The sequence below is a fragment of the Solanum pennellii genome, chromosome 3 (assembly GCF_001406875.1).
Source record: "Solanum pennellii chromosome 3, SPENNV200".
Lineage (NCBI taxonomy): Eukaryota > Viridiplantae > Streptophyta > Magnoliopsida > Solanales > Solanaceae > Solanum > Solanum pennellii.
This window is the reverse complement of record NC_028639.1, coordinates 64,913,243-64,932,033: the sequence shown is the minus strand read 5'-3', so window position 1 is coordinate 64,932,033 and position 18,791 is coordinate 64,913,243. Positions and strand designations below refer to the sequence as shown.

Here is an 18,791-nt window from a genome sequence, read left to right as displayed (position 1 = left end):
TTTGGAACGAGACCCCCTCGACGGCCCGTCGTGTCCATGACGGTCCGTCGTGGGTTCCGTCGACTCACACCGTTTTTCCAGAAATAAAATCTGCTGCTCAAAACGACTAAACAGGTCGTTACAATGGTGTTGGTTGATGTTGGTCATTATGATTGATCAGTTAGTGATCTTGTTGGGATCGAATCACACACACTTGATGAATTAAGAATACAAGAACTTTCATGAGAAAGAGACGAGAGATCTAGAGAGAGAAAGAGAGAAATCAATATTTCGTGGTAACACCCCGTGAGTAAATTTCTACGGTGGTGGGGTATTAATAAATCAGAGTATTTTTTGTTACAGAGAATAAATAGTACAACCTAAAATTTAAACCTCGTAAACAATTATATATATTAATCAGGCTCCACAACCTAACAGATTTTTCTCTGTTTGATTTTTGCTTAACTAAAAGGAAAATATTTTCAAACTATTTCATCTCGAATTGGTAGTTTAATAAAATTATTTTTAAAATTATTAATTCAACAATTCAACATCGATAAACTAATGATATTTTTTTCTTTCAATTTTACATGTTAGATTGAAACTTGTATACTCATAATTATTGATATATTATAGCTACTGATAATAGTGATGGTTGAAGTGACAGTTGATACTAATGACTGAAAGGACGATCACAACAACAAATGACAATAAAGATATTTAATTATTGATAATGATAGGTGAACGTTGTGATAGGTGATTAGTAATGGCGATTGTAAATGATGACTAATAATAATATTGATTAATGATCAATTGTGATGAATGGTGATACTAGTAATTGTTGGGGATGGTAATTGTGATTAAGGATAGTAATTGCAATGATAATGGTGAAAATTGATAATAGTGACTAAAGTGATGGATAGTGGTGAAAGTGGATGAAGTAACAACAAATGTAGTCTTTGGATTATTAGATGCATGTTGTCTTAATGATGCTAGTGATTTGTTATAAATATTAATTATTTAGATTTATCCAGATTCGTTAAATAATTAAAGGGGGGAAATCAAATGGAATCAATAAAAATTTGAATGATTACAAATTTACAATGTATATCAAAAGAAAAATATACCTATACTATATTCTAAATTTAAATAATTAAGATTCATTAACGCTTTTAATTGTCGTGTTATGTTTTTCGAAAGTCAATTTAACTAATTTTTAAAGTTAAATTAGATCATATTAATTTAATATTTTAAACAAAATATTTATATATTCAAAAACTATACAAAAAATACTATAAATTGCAATTTTTCTACATATAAATATAATGAAAAATATAACACAAAATGTAGGCAAAATTATTATTATCGATTTTAAAAAAGAAAATTATGACAATTTAAAATGAAAGAAATAAATATATTTATTGAAAACAAACAAATGAATATTGACTAACTAGACGAGTTTTATATATCACACCGCATGTTAGTTCAAACTTCGGACAACAATGCTACCAAATTTGGCACATATTTTAGCTTCTCACGTAGTTTGGCTCACTTTCTATGAAATTGGGACTTACTTTTCAGTTCTTAACCTAATAATTTCTTAAAATTCATCCTTCAACATCTAGACTTCATAGTTACAAAATGATCTTTTTAAAAATAAATCGTGCTCAAATCTAACTAGAGATTTGATCCACTCAAGACTAATTTGCAATATTCGATAACAAATTTTTTCAATAAAATCTAATAAAAATGTTATTTGAATTTGAAAAATATTATCCATTAATTCAAAATCGATAATAAGAATAAAAAGCAAAAATTTCATAACGGGTTATACTCGAACAAAAAAATAAATTCCCTTTCTTTGGACTTCAGAAAATTCATAAAATGAATAGATTGATGTATAAGCTCTTAGAATAGAAAATATATGTCAAGTGACATAAACTTTAGTATGTGAACTCACTTCTCACCTTTTTTATTGTTTCATACTTTTCATGAAGCATCAAAATTATGCTAAACTCAACAATAATAACTTTAATGTTTTGAAAATGCACTAAAAACAATCAATATAATGGACAAGGGCCTAAAATACCCTTAAAGAATTAAAAATGGTACAAAATTACCCTTCATCCACCTATTGGCTCCAAAATATCCTTGTCATCCACCTTTGGGTTCAAAATTGATCACTTTTTTAATTGTTTTAAAATTAAACTCTTTAAATATTTTTTAAAATACTTGACGTTCAACTATTGATTATAATTATAATTTATTAATATAATTTATAAACCAACCTAAACTAAACCTCACCCAATTAATAATCCAATTATAATATCAAAATCGTCATAAACACTACTAAAACACGATGAAATTATAGATTTCTGAAAATGACATTCAAAATTATTCGAGTCCGAATCGAAGCCCCAATTAAATTTAGGTTGAGCTGCTTATTAAGGAGGACACTTTCTTTCAAAATTGAATTAGAAATTTATGATTAAAGGTAAAGAAGTAATACATCCCGAATTAATTCATGCACTTTTTTTAAATATAGTTTTATAAATATTTATGTTTTGTTTTAAAACTTTAATATATTATTTTGAAAAAAAATTACCTATGAAGTAACATTACATAATTGAGACGTAAGAATAATTAAGATGAACATAGTCAGACTTTTAAGTTTATCGGTGATTTTTATTTAGCCACTTGAACGTATGATAATTTACTTCTATAATTATTAAAAACACTGAATTGGCAGTAGCTTGCATTAATAATGTGACGGGTTCATCAATTTAGAAGGATTTAATTAGTAATGGGGTGGGTAGTGGATTGATTTATAAATTATACTAATAAGTTAAATTATAACAAATAGTTGAGCGCCACGTATTTTAAAAAAATATTTAAATAGTTTAAATATAAAATCGTTAAATAAGTGGTCAATTTTGAACCAAAAGGTGGATGACAAGGGTATTTTGGACCCAATAGGTGGGTGGGAAGGGCATTTTGGAGCCAATAGGTGGATGAAGGATAATTTTGTACCATTTTCAATACTTTGAGAGTATTTTAGGCTCTTTTCCGTTAATATAATAAAGAGGATAAACCAAAACTGAGGATAGATTAGTATATAGTTAATAAGAAGAATCAATAAAAAAATTAATATAATTAATAAATAATTAGAAAACAATAAAAAGGACAAATTTATTGTAAATAAGAATAATTAACTAAGAACTAGGGATAAATTAACATTCATTTTTAATATAAGAACTAAGGATAGATTAATATAGTTGATATGAAGGATAAATAAATAAAAATAGTAATTCATAAATAATTAGAAAACAATTAATATAAGGGTTAAATATGTCCTAAAAATGTCTAGATATACCTCTCGTTTGAAGTTCGCTCACTCATGTCGTCGACGGCGAACTTTTGTTATATATATGCCTTTGTAGACATTAGTTTCTTTGCTGAAAATAACCAACTCATTTTTCTTTCTTTAAATAATAAACTACATCCTCTTTTAATGACCATATAACATTTATTTATATTAAAAAAACGAACGCACCTGATCTTTTAAATAGGATATTCGATCTAAGGTGATTGAAGTTTGAACTCCTCCGGACAGATTTAAAATGAGAAAACATTTGATATTTGAAATGCAATTGTTTTGAGTCGTTTGCTGGTTGTTTTGCCAGACCAATGAGGTGTGTGGATTGGATTTTAACGGGTACTTTGGGGTGGTGTTTTGGGGCTTGTGGTGATCAGAGCTATTTAGTGGTTGTTTTTGAGGTTGTGCGGATCAGTGAGCTCATGGTTAGAGCTCAAAGCTCACCATCAATGATTTTTTTTAGGAGATAACGATGGGTTTGTTGGAGATTACGTTTCTTCGACCAAAGGGATTTTGGTCAGATATGATTGGTAGGCTTATGTGAAATATCTACCAAGGGAATATGGGTCGGATATCTTATCTAAAAGAGGTGTATTTTCTAAAAATATAAATAAATGACACGTGATAATTAAAAGGGAATGTGACAATTTCGTTTGTTATTTAAAGAAAGAAAAATGAGTTGATTATTTCTAGCAAAACAATTAACGTCTACACGTGCATATATATACGAAAAATTGAACGATGAGAGCATGGATAAGCGAAACTTCAAACGAGGGATATATCTAAATATTTTCACATAATTTAGAGCATATTTAATCCTTTTCTCTTAATAAAAAGGATACATTTTTATGCATTAATAAGAATGATTAACAAACTAATAAGTGAACTAGAAATAAATTAATAGTCATATTAATATAATAAATAAATAAAATAAAAAAATAAATTATTTTATTTTTAACATTTAACCCCTTGGAAAGAAATTGTAACAAAGTCAACACTATATGATGTTAGATGGGAAGCTATAATAATCAATTTATTAATTTTATTTTTGGTTTCTCTCCGATCAATCAATCTATATATATATATAAAGCTGGATATAAAAAATCTGATGTGGCACCTCTCTATGGCCAGCATTTCTATTTATGTTCTATTTCATTTTTTTGATATTTTATTTTCATTTGTAATTTTTTGTTTAAAAAACTGAAAAATATTTAATGCATTACATCATGCTCCTTTAAAACTTCCATCATACTAATACACTTTTAAGTAAATGGAAGATGAAAAGATTAAATCCTTTCATTTTTCATAACAGTTCATAATTATTTAGCCTATAAAATAAAATAAAAAATTGACTATTGTACAACAATAGTGGAAACCTTCACTTTCTCCCTTCTTCTTCTTCTAATGATGAATATATGGGTATCAATTTTGATATTGAGATGTCCAACGAAATTTTAGCCCTTGTGATTTTTTCAAGGTAAGGAAAGAAAGAGTATCGCAAGATCTAAATATATTCGTGATGATAAAACTTCTAAAGATATTGATGGTGATGAATATACATATATCAACTTTTTTGAAAAGGGAAAGAGAGTATCTCAGAATCTAAAGATAATGATGGTGATGAATATACGGATATCAAATTTAGTCATTGAGATGTCCAGCGAAATCTAGACCTTGTGAGTTTTTCAAGAAAAAAAGAAAGAAAGGATATCTCAAGAAAAAGATTATGTAACAAAAAATTGTCTTCAAAGTAGATGCCTTTTTTAAAAGAATGTTGATTTCTTTTATATGGAGAACAAAAATTCATAATATGTAAGAAGATATATTTAGAGAAAAAATCAATCAATTTAGTAAATTAGTATTAAATTTAGGAGGAGAATAAGTATTCAACTCCTTTCTTATTTTATTATGTCATAATTTCTTTTTATATATATATATATATACATATATATATATATATATATATATAATTAAATTATAATTTATTTTTCATTATTTAACTTAACTTAAAATTTACTAACAATATTATTTTTTCTTCTTTAGTCTACTAACTTTTTTCTTCTTTTTTTTTGGTTTTTTTGGTCGTATTTATTTTGTATTAACGTTTTCGTGTATATTTCTTTAATTTCTAATGCCTGAAATTTTATTTATTTATTTGTAAAATCTAACTATTATAACTACTTAAGAATCACAGTGTTTTTTTATGGAATATGATTTTAACATTTTTTGCTTAAAAATTTTAGATCATTTCTTAGTCCAACGTTGATAATTGTATGTTTTATAAACAAAAATCTTATATTTATTTAATTTTATTTTTTCAAATATTCTTTCAAACATTTTTATTAAAATAAATAATTGCTCAAAATTGAAATTATCCTTCTATGGAAATTTGTGCCTCGAATTTTATTTTATTTTTATCGTTTATTCTAATTTTAAAAGACTTAAAATCTTATAAAATATGAATGATGACCATATTTAATTGTTATCACCATCAATGCTATTGATTTCTTTTACTTCCTTCCCTTAAATATCATTATTAATATTGCTTATATTATTTCCTTAAATTACTTGTTTTTCCTTTTCTGTACTTTTTCGTTTATTTTATTTTTTTAATTCTAAACATTACTTATTATAACTATATAAGAATTACAATCTTTTTACAGAAATTAATTTTGACTTTTTCCTTATAATTGTTAGATCATTCCTTAGTCTGATATAAATTCTTATTTGTTCTTTAAATTAAAATAAATTACTCTATCATTTTAAAAATAATAATAAGTGTTTTCATTTATTGCTCAATTGAAACATGTATAAATAGGAAAATAATCGTTATGCTTTCCATAATAATATTATATTTCTATTGTCATTTTTTTATCAATATTTTTTCCGTTTCGATCGTCTTGTTCTATTATCACTAACTTTATTTGTTTTATAATTTTTTATGAATGAAAGAAATATGAGAGAAGGAAGAGGAAGCATTTTAGGAAAGATCAATTAATAATATTTGATGAAATTTTTTAAAAAAATATTTTTTTGAAATTTTTTCATGACAATAATAAATGAGATTAATTGAGATAAAGAATAATGAAATTACGTGTAGGATAGTAGAAAACTATTTTTTCAAAAAAAGAAAAAACAGAGACACAAAAGGTAAAATAGAGAATTTTAGGAAAATAATATATTATAATAATAGTGATGAGAGATGATGAAATTAATTAAAAATATATTTTTAATTTTCAGAAATTTTTATGACAATAAATTAAATGAGATAATTGAGATAAAAAATATTGAAAAGAAAAATTGTAAGATAGTAACCTAAAAGGTAAGATGAGAGAATATAAGGAAAACAATAAATTATAATAAGATGAGAGATGAAGAGTAATAAATTGTAGTAGTAATGATAAGGAGAGATATAAAAGTTATTTTAATTACCCCCCTCCCCCCACCAATTAGTATATTTTAGAGATAAACAAAAACTAAAAAATTGATAAAAAAGATAATGATAATTCTGGCCAAAGTAAGGCCCCACGTCCTATTTTTATTATCCAGCTTTATATATGATATATTTTTCTCATTAAATTAAAATAAAGAATTAATTAAAAAAAAACGCATAAATACTTAGAATTAATTTTTTTGATTTTAATATTTAAAAATATTTTGTTTCATCTTTGAATAAAATATTCTTGACAATTATCGTAGAGTTGTACCTCGAAAACACTTATATTATCAAATGTTCAGAAGTAGATTATTCACGTAGTTCACCACCGCGCGAAGCGCGGATAATTTACCTAGTATATATATAAATGAGGATCATAGAGGAGGTGATGTAACACCTTTCTATGACCTACATTCAATTTTTTCTTATTTTTCTTCTTTTACTTGATTTTTTTTCTTATTTTTTTCAATTATCTTTTTCTTATAAACCTATACCTCTTCAATTATATAAATTCTATCTTAAATTAGTATTAATAAATAACTCTCAAACCTTTCATATTCATAACCTCTTAAGCCTTTCATATTCATAACTTCTAATTATTTAATGTGAAAGGTTACATTAACACTATAAAATCACACTAAAATTGTGTGTTATTTTGTAGTCATCTTTGGCTAGAGAATTAGTGTAAGACATGTTAGAATATTTGTAAGCTTTGAGGTGCATCATTTATTCAAATATTATTTCATATATTTTGGCTTATGGGCTAACCCGACCCGATCAAGCTTCATGAACCAAAGCTTATATGAGTCGAACTTATTAACCTTAGTTTTAAATGAATTTGAAAAATTCTATTCCAACTCTAGCCCAATAACGAATTAGATCGAACCGGCCTGTGGACTAAGCCTTTTTTGTATATTACTTACTACATTTTTAAGAAAATATATTTTTACCAAATACATTTTAAAGTATCTGAAAATGTAATTATATACACCGAGAGTTCAAATGTTTTTGTTTCCCTGAACTTCATCCAGAAATATTTGAACTTTATACGTATATAACATCAGATATTTTTCTCATAAATTAGGCGTGGTCAATCTAAATCTAAAAAAAAATAATATTTTTTTTAAAATTAGTATAATTTAAATAATAATATTCAAATAAAATACTTTTATGCATTTGAATAGTAGCTTTATTGGCCAACAACACTGGCAGAAGCCACATGAAAAAAAGATTTTAAGGCCACAAACTAAACTAAGTTGGAGTAAGCCCAAACAGAGAGAATCAAAATCAGCCACCCAAAGAGGACAACGAATCAGAGCCACAAACTTTCTCTTTCGAATCAATCAAAATAATAATTAAAAAATAAATAACTGATGGATAAGATATTATATTGTTTAGATATTAATCTCTTTCTGTTTATTTTTATTTATTTAATATCAATTTAATTATATTTTAATTTGGATACACTATATCAAATACTATTTTAATAATGCATAGAGGATCAAGTAATTATATAAAATTAAAGAACGTTTTGATATATTTAATTTAAATTTATGTTAAATTAAAACAGAACAAACAAATTAAAACGGAGAGAGTATTAAATAAATATTTTGTTACTCTAATATGGATGTATGATTGGTTGGCTGAATATGTTCCACAGATAGCAAAAGAACAAATCATACTTGGACTTTGGTGTCACTATTTATGAGTGAGATAGAGATATGGTTTCATTAATGGGCCAGCCTGACATTGACACGTGTCATCTCTAAACTTCCATTCACAGCCACAAATTACAACTTTCTACAACCTTCTTGATGTTTCTATTAACAATTTTTTATTTTATTTATTAAAAAAAATATATGGAAAATCCAACCTCAATATCCTACGTGGCATACCCCACCCCCACACCAAAAATTTTCTACCCCTTCCATTCTTGTTCTTCTGTTCTTATATTTTCCCTTTCATTTTATTTCATCTTCCTATTTTACAGACCATTTTTTTGGTTTCATTTTTTCCACTTCTCAATAATTTTTTTTTTGGGTTACAAGAGAAGTGAAGCATCTTTTTTTGTGGTCTAATTTTTATTATTTTAAAGATTTTTTTGCAGCAATGGTAGCAGATGCAGTGGTATGTGGACTTTCTTATATTTAATTTAGTTCTTTCTTTTTTCAAGATTCATTTTTGGAATATGGGTATTTCTTAATTTGATGTTTTCTTACTATATCTGGAAGTAAACTTTTTTTGTTGAATGTATAAAGTTTTGATTTTTTTTTTTAGATTTAAAGGTGCATCTGCATGTTAAGCTATGATATTTATGAGGAATAAATGATATTTTGTACTGTTGAGTTTTCTGTTTTTTTGAGTATTTGGAATTAATTATGTTTCCAGAAATAGTAAATTTAGTTTAATGGCAGGGAAAATGCTATGGAGGATAGGTCGTAGGTCAACATAGCTGCCTAATTGGTTTGTTTTGACAGATGGTAGTTATGAAAGTCAGTCTGACGTTATGAGATAATAACTATTAGTTGAGTGACAATCTGGTTCGAGCTAATTTAAATCTTGAAGTAAAACCTAGATAGCATTTACTCAAAAAGAGGACACTACTGATTATTGTTCATGTTTTCTGATGTGATGTGAGGATATCTGTTCCCGGTTTCGATCTGGCTGAGACGTTTCTTTAGTGGTGTTGGACATGTAATTCAGCTAATGTTGAAATAATTTGTTTGATGATAGGGTATACATTGCTGCCAATATACTCTTTTACATCCTTGTGGGCAAGTAGATAACCATTACACAATGCTATACATGATGCCTGGGGCTGATGCAGCTATTTAGCTGTGGATTCATATGAACTATAATTGATTTATGAGTAAAAGATCCCCGAGAATTGCAATAATAGTAGATCTGAGCTCATAGTTCTTTTAAAACACAATGAGTTAAACAACAACAGCAACAAACCTAGTGTAACCCCTAAACACAATGATTTCAATACTAAGAATTTTGAAGGTTGAACTCAAAAGTATTACATCATGGATCTGCCTTTGTATGAAGCGTGATGACCTAGCTAATTTGAAATAGAGACATTGTTGGCATATGGATTAACGGAACAACACAGATATTAACATGAACTCAAGTATCTAACCTGTCTTGAATTGTTGTAACCAATGGTCATTCAAACTCAACGAACATAGACTAAGATCAAATGGATAATCAGAAACATGCTACTTGGGGGCATCTATTAAGGAGGGACAAAATCTTTGGCATCATAATTGTTATTTTTGTCGTTGATAGTTAAACTTAGGCTAAGCTTCTCAAAAGTCAAAGTTAATGGACAATGATTCTAGGGTTCTAAGTTATAGCAGACATGGAGCTAGCATTTTGAGTTTATGGACTAGATTCAAAAGAAAGAAAGTTATTGCGTTCTTGACAAATTGTATAGACATATTACATGGATTTTTTTGACACAAATATAGGGTTTATGCTAGAGTTACTGTGTTTTACCGAACCCGTTATTGAGGTGCTAGCTCTCCCCCTAATTTACAGTCCCCTTGGGAAGTGTGTCATAAAACTCCTTGCCTTCGCGATAATTGAATATATTGCCAACTTGAGGCTATGGTTTAACAGTCTAGTGAGCGAGACAATCCTTTAGGCCAAGCTTGATATCACAAATTCAATTTCGAGTCTTGAATCCTGCAGCTTCTGCCTTGTGAGTCCATGGCTTCAAGAAGTTTGAAGCTATGCTTCAATCTCATTTCCAACTTGGATACTTAGTTATCCTTTTCCAGTGACGTCAACCACATGGAAGTAAATTTACGAGGCCTTTCCAACTGTTTCAGCTTTTCCTTCTTGCCTGCTCCTTGGGATGCTATCTGTGGTAGTAGTTGTTCTTTTATCTCTCTGTCCGGTTTTAAAATACTTCTATTAATTATGTTTGGGGAGAAAAATAGACTGATGGTTGTCAAAATTCATATGGCATATAGAAATAGGGGTGAAAATATAGAATGTTTGCACCACAGAGCAGTTGATGTTAATTGGAATCTTAAGCATGATTTAATGAGAGCGATTTGAGCTAGAATTCTGTCTGCTGAATGGGAGGAAGCCTGTGCCCTGGGTTTTCTTTCTGGCACTTTATTTCATTTTAATTGAGTTTACTTGAAGGATATATTCTTATGAAGTATGCTTTCTTCACAATTCCACAGAATCAAGTTGAGGGGGCTCAGCAAGGTGCCTCATCCATGATTAGCTCAAAGTTGGAAACTGTGGCTACTCAGGGAAAGGCCCCGACTTGTCTTGCCAACGAAAATGTGCTTAAGGTCAACATCCCTCCCATGAATGTATTCCAAGTTATTTTCCTTCAGTTCATTTGAGATAGGTAAGATAGCATATAGCTCGATTGGTGCTTAATTGGATCACTTAATCTCATGTGCAACAGGCTAGGAAGCCTTATACCATTACAAAACAGAGAGAGAAATGGACAGAGGAAGAACACCAGAGATTTCTTGAAGCATTAAAGCTTTATGGCCGTGCTTGGCGCCAAATAGAAGGTAAGTGTGGTATACGGTTGTTTGTTCCCGATAAAAGGTCCATTCTTCTGCTGATCCCCCTCCCATTTATGGGTTTCAATCTAAATAGATGTTTATAACATGTCTCTTTAATCATGCAGAATATGTTGGAAGCAAAACTGCAATTCAGATTCGTAGTCATGCACAGAAGTTTTTTGCCAAGGTTGGTCCCTAGATTCTGACAAATTTTAGGAAGTTTGCTTGATTCTCCATCCTGTCCAAATTAAGGCAGAGATGCCTGGGTGGCTACAAGCATTGAATTTTTAATCTACATTTTAGGTTGCTCGAGATTCAGGGAATGATGGTGATGAATCCCTAAATGTGATTGACATACCTCCTCCTCGGCCGAAGAAGAAACCACTGCATCCATACCCTCGCAAAATGGCTGATTCATCTATAGCTAACAAGGCAGTTTCAGGTCAGCCTGAAAGGTCTCCTTCCCCAAATGCATCAGGAAGGGAGAGTTGTTCTCCAGATTCAGTTTTGCCAGCAATTGGTCTAGGGATTGCTGAATATTCAGTTGCTGAGCAGCAGAACTCTCGCTTTTCACCAGTCTCTTGTACTACGGATGCACACACTGCAAATATAATTTCTGCGGAGAATGATGATGAGAGTATGAGCTCAAACTCCAACAATGTGGATGCAATCCACGTCACGTTAAAACCAGTAGCTGCTAGTACCAGTCCGATTACCAATTCAGAGTTCATGGTATTTCTTCTTAAAGTTTGGTCTATTTTGCTTTGCAATGCTATTTAAGCTGTACACTTTTGACTTACCTCAGGGGTATATGTGCCTTTTTGCAGGAATGTGATATAGTTCATACAGAGAATTCTTGTAATGGTGAAAAGCTAGCTGTTGAACCACCTTCTGCAAGTATCAAGCTGTTTGGAAAGACGGTTTTCGTACCAGATGCCAATAACCTTGCTCCGCCAGCTCCATACAACACAGAAAAGGAAAACGAGATCAGCAATGAAGATGTACTTCATGGATTCCAAGCTAACCAAGCAAATTCACCGTTTATACTTGCCATGGTTCCAGGCAATATGATTCCACCAGCATCTTGGTTGTCACAAAACATGCTTGAAAACAATCGTGAGAGTACTGCAGCCTTCCCTGCAGCTACAATTTCTTGGTGGTCCTGGTACCAAGATCTCTTATATCGGTCCATCTCATCGTGTGGCCAAACAACCGTGGAGACTGCTTCTCATTGTCAGGGACTAAAAGATGAAGAACCTCAAAGAGAGGGATCATCGACTGGTTCAAGCATTGGCTCAGCTAGTGAAGTTGACGATGGAAACAGGAGTTGTGAAACAGTTGAGTCCAAATGTACAACCAAGATCAAGGGATTTGTACCATACAAAAGATGTTTAGCAGAGAGGGATGGCAAGTCATCCGGAGCTGTTTTAGAAGAGAGAGAATCTCAAAGGGTTCGCGTGTGTTCATAGCACTTTTTTGGTACAGTTTCCTCCTCCTGACCAGCCAGAAGTTCTGGTGTTCTGCACAGCATTTCTGTTTTATTAACCAATGGCTGTTTAGGAGTCTTAGGTCTGCAGATAATCTAATTCAGGAGCTCCGCGACACTCTCAACTCTGTAGCTTTTTCAACATTCTTTTAGTTTCCTTTCATATTTTTCAGCTGCACACGAAACTGAGTTTGCAGCCAAAAAACGCGCAGCTGCATTTTTTCCTATCAACTAGTCGTGTAGCAGTTGTTCTGTATCATACTCATTGTAATTTTCTTCAGAGTGTTCTAACTCTATAAGGATGCCACTTTTATGTTATCCAAATACAACCAAATATCTCTTGTTTTTATGACTTTGGTGTTGTTTTTTTCTTTACTTTAAAGAATGTCCATCAAGACATCACAGTTTTGTAAACCTTTCTTGTTCATTGATCTTCAGAGTTTAATTAGATCAGATATATAAGCTCAACATTTTAAAATTAAATTAAGATATTTTAAAACTACATAATAAAAAGTACGTGTAACTGCACTTTCAAAGTCTTCTGATTCTCAAAAACGAAACATATGAACAGTATTTAGATGGGACACACATACCAATATCGTGTTCAGCTAAACAGTACAATGAGCAACAGCACAACTATAAAAGCACACATGCCAGAAGACGATATTTTTAATTTGAGGGGATGGTAGACATGAATTGAAGAAGAAAAATATGAGGATTCAAAGCATAGGGTTTATGTTGTGTATATCATATATATTCACTTTACAATATAATGAGCAAAAATAGAATTGTCAACTGTCAAAGTTATCAATTTACAAGGTATGTACTAACAAAATATCAAGATTCAGAAGTAGAGCATCTTAATTATTTATGATATGATGTGAATGAAATGGCATATGCAAATTAATCATAAATATCATTTTCACTACATAGTATAATAAGGAAAAGTAGATCCAACATTTCCCTGCTTTCTAAGATAGTTTTCATTTTTCAATTACACCAATTTGAACAAGTGGATTGACTGATTTTGTAATCAAAACTTCTGTGAGATGCCAGATCAACAAAGATTCAAATTAAACACTTCCTGAACAAACACAGAATTGAGATACAAAACTTAATGAGTTCCATGTTACTTGGGCAGCACGTGGCATAAAGTTGCCTATATGAAAAAGACTAATATTTAGTGGAATACACTAAAAATGTATTGTTGACACCCAGTTTGGCCCTCCACAATATAATTTGATGATGAAACTTCTTTAATTTCAAATAATTGGCTTTATAATATTAAAAAATATTTTCCAAGATATTTTTTAAATAATTGTCACTTTATATAATTTTTAAGTAATTGGTATGTTTTGTTTAATTATTTATATAATTGCACATTTTATGAATATTCGAAAATTATTTTGAAAAAGGATTTTATTTTTTACTTAAATATTATGTTAATTAGTTTAGTTGATTAATAAATTGTTTTTTTGAGTTAAATAGTTTATATCTAAGTTATTTATTTTACTTTGTTAAGATTGAAAAGCTCGTTAGTTAATTAATATTAATTCGTCTTATAATCTTTAACTGGATATACTAGTTAACTCAAAATGGCTAAATTCTTAATTACAATTGGTCATAATTGAAATTCATATCTAAACCGCAAATCTGACCATTTTTACCCTATATTTTACCCATCTTATAAACCTTTTAAGCTCATTTGTAAGACATATATTTAATAATATATAGAGTTCATACGCAACGCCCCGGTCGAACTAGCGCTATTTCATCCTCTCGTTCTTACGAGAATACGTACGCGAATCGTCGAGAATCATCCAGATGGAGCCATCTCGCGTTCCTTCTCGTCCTTGATCGTCAATCAGATGACTCTGAATCCGTTGGAGATTTGTGCATTGGAGCTGGCTATCCGGGTCAACCCCCTCAATATTCGAGTCTAAGGGACACCGAATTACAGGTTTCAGAGGCTGAAAGGTGATCGTATACAACCAGTATACACGTGGTATACATATAATATTCAGGAAAAACAGCAGATATACAGAAATTGTATGTGAGTGATACAGGGACGGAAATGGGCCCAAAACAGAGTGCAGCAGCAGATGTTCAATATAACAAGTTTATGGGCTCAATTTGTTTGGGTAGAAATTGGGCTGCAAGCCCAAATTCAATTCCTCTCTTGTTTTTAAGGGCAAATGACAGAAATCATATACTTTTAAGGCAAAATTACCATTTGTCTCTTATGAATTTATAATTACAGAAATCCCTCAAACTGATACAATAATATAAATACTAATACATTAATCATTAATTAAGATACATTACACTTTATACATGATACACTAATATGATGTACATTTTATATATGATATATTAATTTGATGCGCTGATACATTAGATGTGTAAAAATGAGTGATTTTGGAAATTTGTAAAATTAATAGAGAATAATGGTAATAAGAGAACTTAAAAGTGAGATTTTTGTTATTTTTTCTATTTTAAATTTATTTGATTGTGATTACTTGTTGTTTATTAGTTTTGTATTAACTCTAGTCTCTAAGTCTATTGATTGATTTAATTTAATTCAATACCCTTAGGATGAACCTTATGTATTAATTAAATTAAGTGATTTTATTACTTGTCTCACTTGATCATTTTTGACCAAGGTTACTTTCCTCTCTGTAGTATTTCAAAGTTTAAGTCAATTTCTTTTTCAAATAATTTTTAACGGCTGTTTATTTATTTTTTAAGTATTTTCAAGTTAGTCAAATATTTTAAAGTAATAGGATAATCGCGTGTTAGCGAATATTACAAATGCCAAAACGCAAATAACAACCTCATATCCTTTCCTTTAAAAACTTTTTAGACTTAATTCAAATTTTCTTAATCTCCTTTAAAAAAAAAATTAAAGTGACAATTCTTTTTCAAAATTGATTTTTCTCTTGAAGTTGAATCGATTATCAAAAATTCTGTCATTTTTTCTTTTAACACGTCGTAACATTCTAATTGTATAGAAAGTTGAATAATAGAGAATTGTACAAAAATTAAATTGCAAATTAACACCAGGTAAGTATTATAAACCTGGCATATTCATTTGTAGATGCAACAAACAGAAAAAAACAAGGTCTCTATCATACAACTTTTCTTTGCACGTCTGTTTTATTCTTAGGTAGAATTGGTGCTAACAATATAGGTAGGCGTCGATAACATGTCAAATCCATTGAACTTTGTTGCTGCACAATTTGAGTATGCGCCCATGTTATAGAACACAATCAAATCATCTAATTCTAGCTCAGGGAATTGTATGTCAATGGCCACTGCATCAAGGGAGTCACAACTTGGTCCGTAAATAGTCGATGATTCACATATTTTACAACATTCTTCTGATGCTTTCATTGAAATTGGCTTGATACCCACAAAGCAACTGTTATAAAGTGTTGGCCTAAATGATCCATAAATCCCTTCGTCAATCCAATACTCTATTTTCTCACCTCTAACTCTTTTACCAATCACATGTGTGACTAAAGTAAAAGCCGTTTCAGGAAAGAAACGTCCAGGCTCTGCAATTATTGTTAAATTAAGATCGGGTAAATAGTCTTGGACTGCTTCGTTTACTACACTAGCTATTTCTTCGAACAACGGGGTGGATCTAAACCCACCACCAATGTTTAGAATTTGCATTTTAGGAATTCCAAGATCATCAGCTACATCAAACACAGACTTAGCATGGGCGATCGCCTTGCGATAAATAGTGGGATCTTGTGCAATAGATCCAACGTGAAATGTAACGCCTACAACTTTTAAACCAGCCACCTTACAAGCGTAATGCAGGAGTGGTTCAATTTCTTCTGGCAATGCTCCGAATTTTTTCCCCAGGGGACGCAAGGAACCGCTATCACTAGGGGCTTTGATCCGGAGCAGTAAATGGCACTGTGGGTGCCATTTTTTGATCTTGTCAACTTCGAGCTTAGAGTCAAAAGTAGTGAGATTGACCCCAACAGCAGCTGCATGCTTGATGTGTGAAACAGCCTTGCAAGGGTTAGCAAAAATGATTTGATTTGGGCTGATTCCGAGATTTAAGACGGTGTCAATCTCGAGTAAGCTAGCACAATCAAAATTAGCACCCAAATTGGCTAGTTTAGTAAGAAGAGCTGGTTCATTGTTGCATTTGACAGCATAGAAAGGCTTCACATTTGGAAAAGAATGGTTCCATTTGTCCATAACCTTCTCAATTGTGACTAAATCGAGTATATAAAATGGTTGTCCAGCTTCATGCTTCTGATCAGTGGCAATTGAACGGATTAAATCAGTCATGGTGCCATCTTTTGGTATTTTGGACATGACTTGAGTCTTAGCATGATCTGTAGACAAGAACATGATAATTAAATGAAGAGAATTAAAGGATAGAGTAGTGTTTAATTTATTACATTTATCAACAATCTCGTTTATTAAATAGTGTCATAGAATGCCCAAAATCAGGTCACGCTTTTTGTAACCAAAAAAAATAAATTGGAGGAACATTCTCGTGCTCTAGCCCGGCCACGTTTAGTAACGTAACCGACTACTTATCCATTACTTTCAAATACATTTTGGCACTTTTAACTTTCGGGGCGTGTGGTTACGATATAACTTATATTTTAATTATGTATAAAATAATATATTAAGTTATATTATGTTTGGTAGAAATTTTTGTTTAGATAGAAAACTCAATATAACTTATACTATGTTTGATTGCATTTTTGTAGTCATACATAATTAGTACTAACATAACTTATGAGGGAATGTATGTATAAAGTTATGCAGGTAGAAGGTGGAATAAGTTATGTGGGTATTAGTTATACATGTATTAAAGTGATAACTTACATATTTACCTTGTTAATTTATTTTATTGTTTTTAATTAGAAACTTTATTGTTTTCCTATATATAAGTTTGTTGGTTTTATTCTTTTTTATATTTAGACCATTTTAATTTTTTTATTTTTTTAATTGAGAACTTTATTGTTTCCTATCAACACGTATTGTTTTTTAATTCTTATTATATATAGATTATTTTCATTTGTTTTTATATACTTACCGTTTTGATTGATTTATGCAAATATAAATATTTTTTTAATATTAAAAATTGATTGTATATTTTTTAACGATGCATATGCTAATCAAATATTAGCATTATATATTATTCAATATATTTCACATTTTATTAGCATGTGTTATTATTATTTTATAAATAATATATATTAATAATTTACAACAAGTTTAATATTCAATAATTAATAATTCATGTATTGTTATCTCTAAATCCTGCATAACTAATACCTGCATAGCCAAACCCTGCTTAGCTAATACCCGCATAACTAAACCCTGCATAATTAAACCCAACATAACTAATACCTGCATAACTAAACCCTGCATAGCTAATACCTGCATAACTCTAACCAGTAACCAAACAGCCCCTAAGTGTCTGTTTGGTACGAAGGAAAACATTTTTTGGAAAATATTTTTCAAATCAACTTATTTTTTTCAAATTTAAGAAAAATGACTTTCCTTCAAAACTTAGAGAAAATATTTTCCAGAACTCTCTTCCAACTTCAAATTATAATTTTTTTTTTTTGAGAAAATCATTATTTTGTCCTTATCCTCAAACCACCCCCAATAAAATAAAACAAAAATAAATAATAAAATAAATTTAAAGCTTGTTTTTAAAAATATATTTTTGACTTCAACTTTTTACCCAATCCTCACCCCTCCCCCCCTCCCCCAAAAAAAAAATATGCAAATTAATTAATAAGAGATACTACATAGGTATATTATGTAAATTTATATATATGATAGAGATATTTTGATCTTCTAAAAATAATTTTTGACTTCTACTTCTACCTTTTTAATAAAGCAGAAATTTGCAACTTTTTTCCTAACAACTTCAATTTAAAGTAGTTCTAATAATTTGTCAAAAATCTTAATTTTCTTTTAAAGAATATA

At 29.9% G+C, this 18,791-nt stretch overlaps 2 protein-coding genes across 3 annotated transcripts; one reads left to right on the top strand and one right to left on the bottom strand.

Annotated features, from left to right (window-relative positions):
* The first annotated feature begins 8,755 nt into the window (after positions 1-8,755).
* On the top strand, positions 8,756-13,167 carry LOC107015511 (histone H2A deubiquitinase MYSM1-like). Of its 2 annotated transcripts, XM_027915864.1 has the most exons (7): positions 8,756-8,918; positions 9,525-10,665; positions 10,991-11,104; positions 11,224-11,335; positions 11,455-11,516; positions 11,633-12,061; positions 12,157-13,167. In XM_027915864.1, the coding sequence occupies exons 2-7, from the start codon at positions 10,654-10,656 to the stop codon at positions 12,796-12,798; spliced, it is 1,371 nt and encodes a 456-aa protein (XP_027771665.1). In that variant the 5' UTR covers positions 8,756-8,918; positions 9,525-10,653; the 3' UTR covers positions 12,799-13,167. The 2 variants fall into 2 exon arrangements, with proteins under 2 accessions (XP_027771665.1, XP_015071307.1); XM_015215821.2 differs by lacking the exon at positions 9,525-10,665 and having other exon boundaries at positions 8,757-8,918.
* A 2,689-nt stretch (positions 13,168-15,856) lies between these two features.
* LOC107014103 (ornithine decarboxylase-like) lies at positions 15,857-17,208 on the bottom strand. The gene has a single exon (XM_015213966.2). It carries the CDS (start codon positions 17,187-17,189, stop codon positions 15,978-15,980), a length of 1,212 nt encoding a protein of 403 aa, XP_015069452.1. The 5' UTR covers positions 17,190-17,208; the 3' UTR covers positions 15,857-15,977.
* Positions 17,209-18,791: the final 1,583 nt, after the last annotated feature.

Bases quoted from the DNA above. Each gene is read 5' to 3' on its own strand.
- LOC107015511 (XM_015215821.2), top strand. The intron at 11,105-11,223 runs GTCAACATCCCT...CATGTGCAACAG, and splicing joins CCAACGAAAATGTGCTTAAG to GCTAGGAAGCCTTATACCAT. The intron at 12,062-12,156 runs GTATTTCTTCTT...GCCTTTTTGCAG, and splicing joins TTACCAATTCAGAGTTCATG to GAATGTGATATAGTTCATAC.
- LOC107014103 (XM_015213966.2), bottom strand. From the start codon at position 17,189: ATGTTCTTGTCTACAGATCATGCTAAGACTCAAGTCATGTCCAAAATA.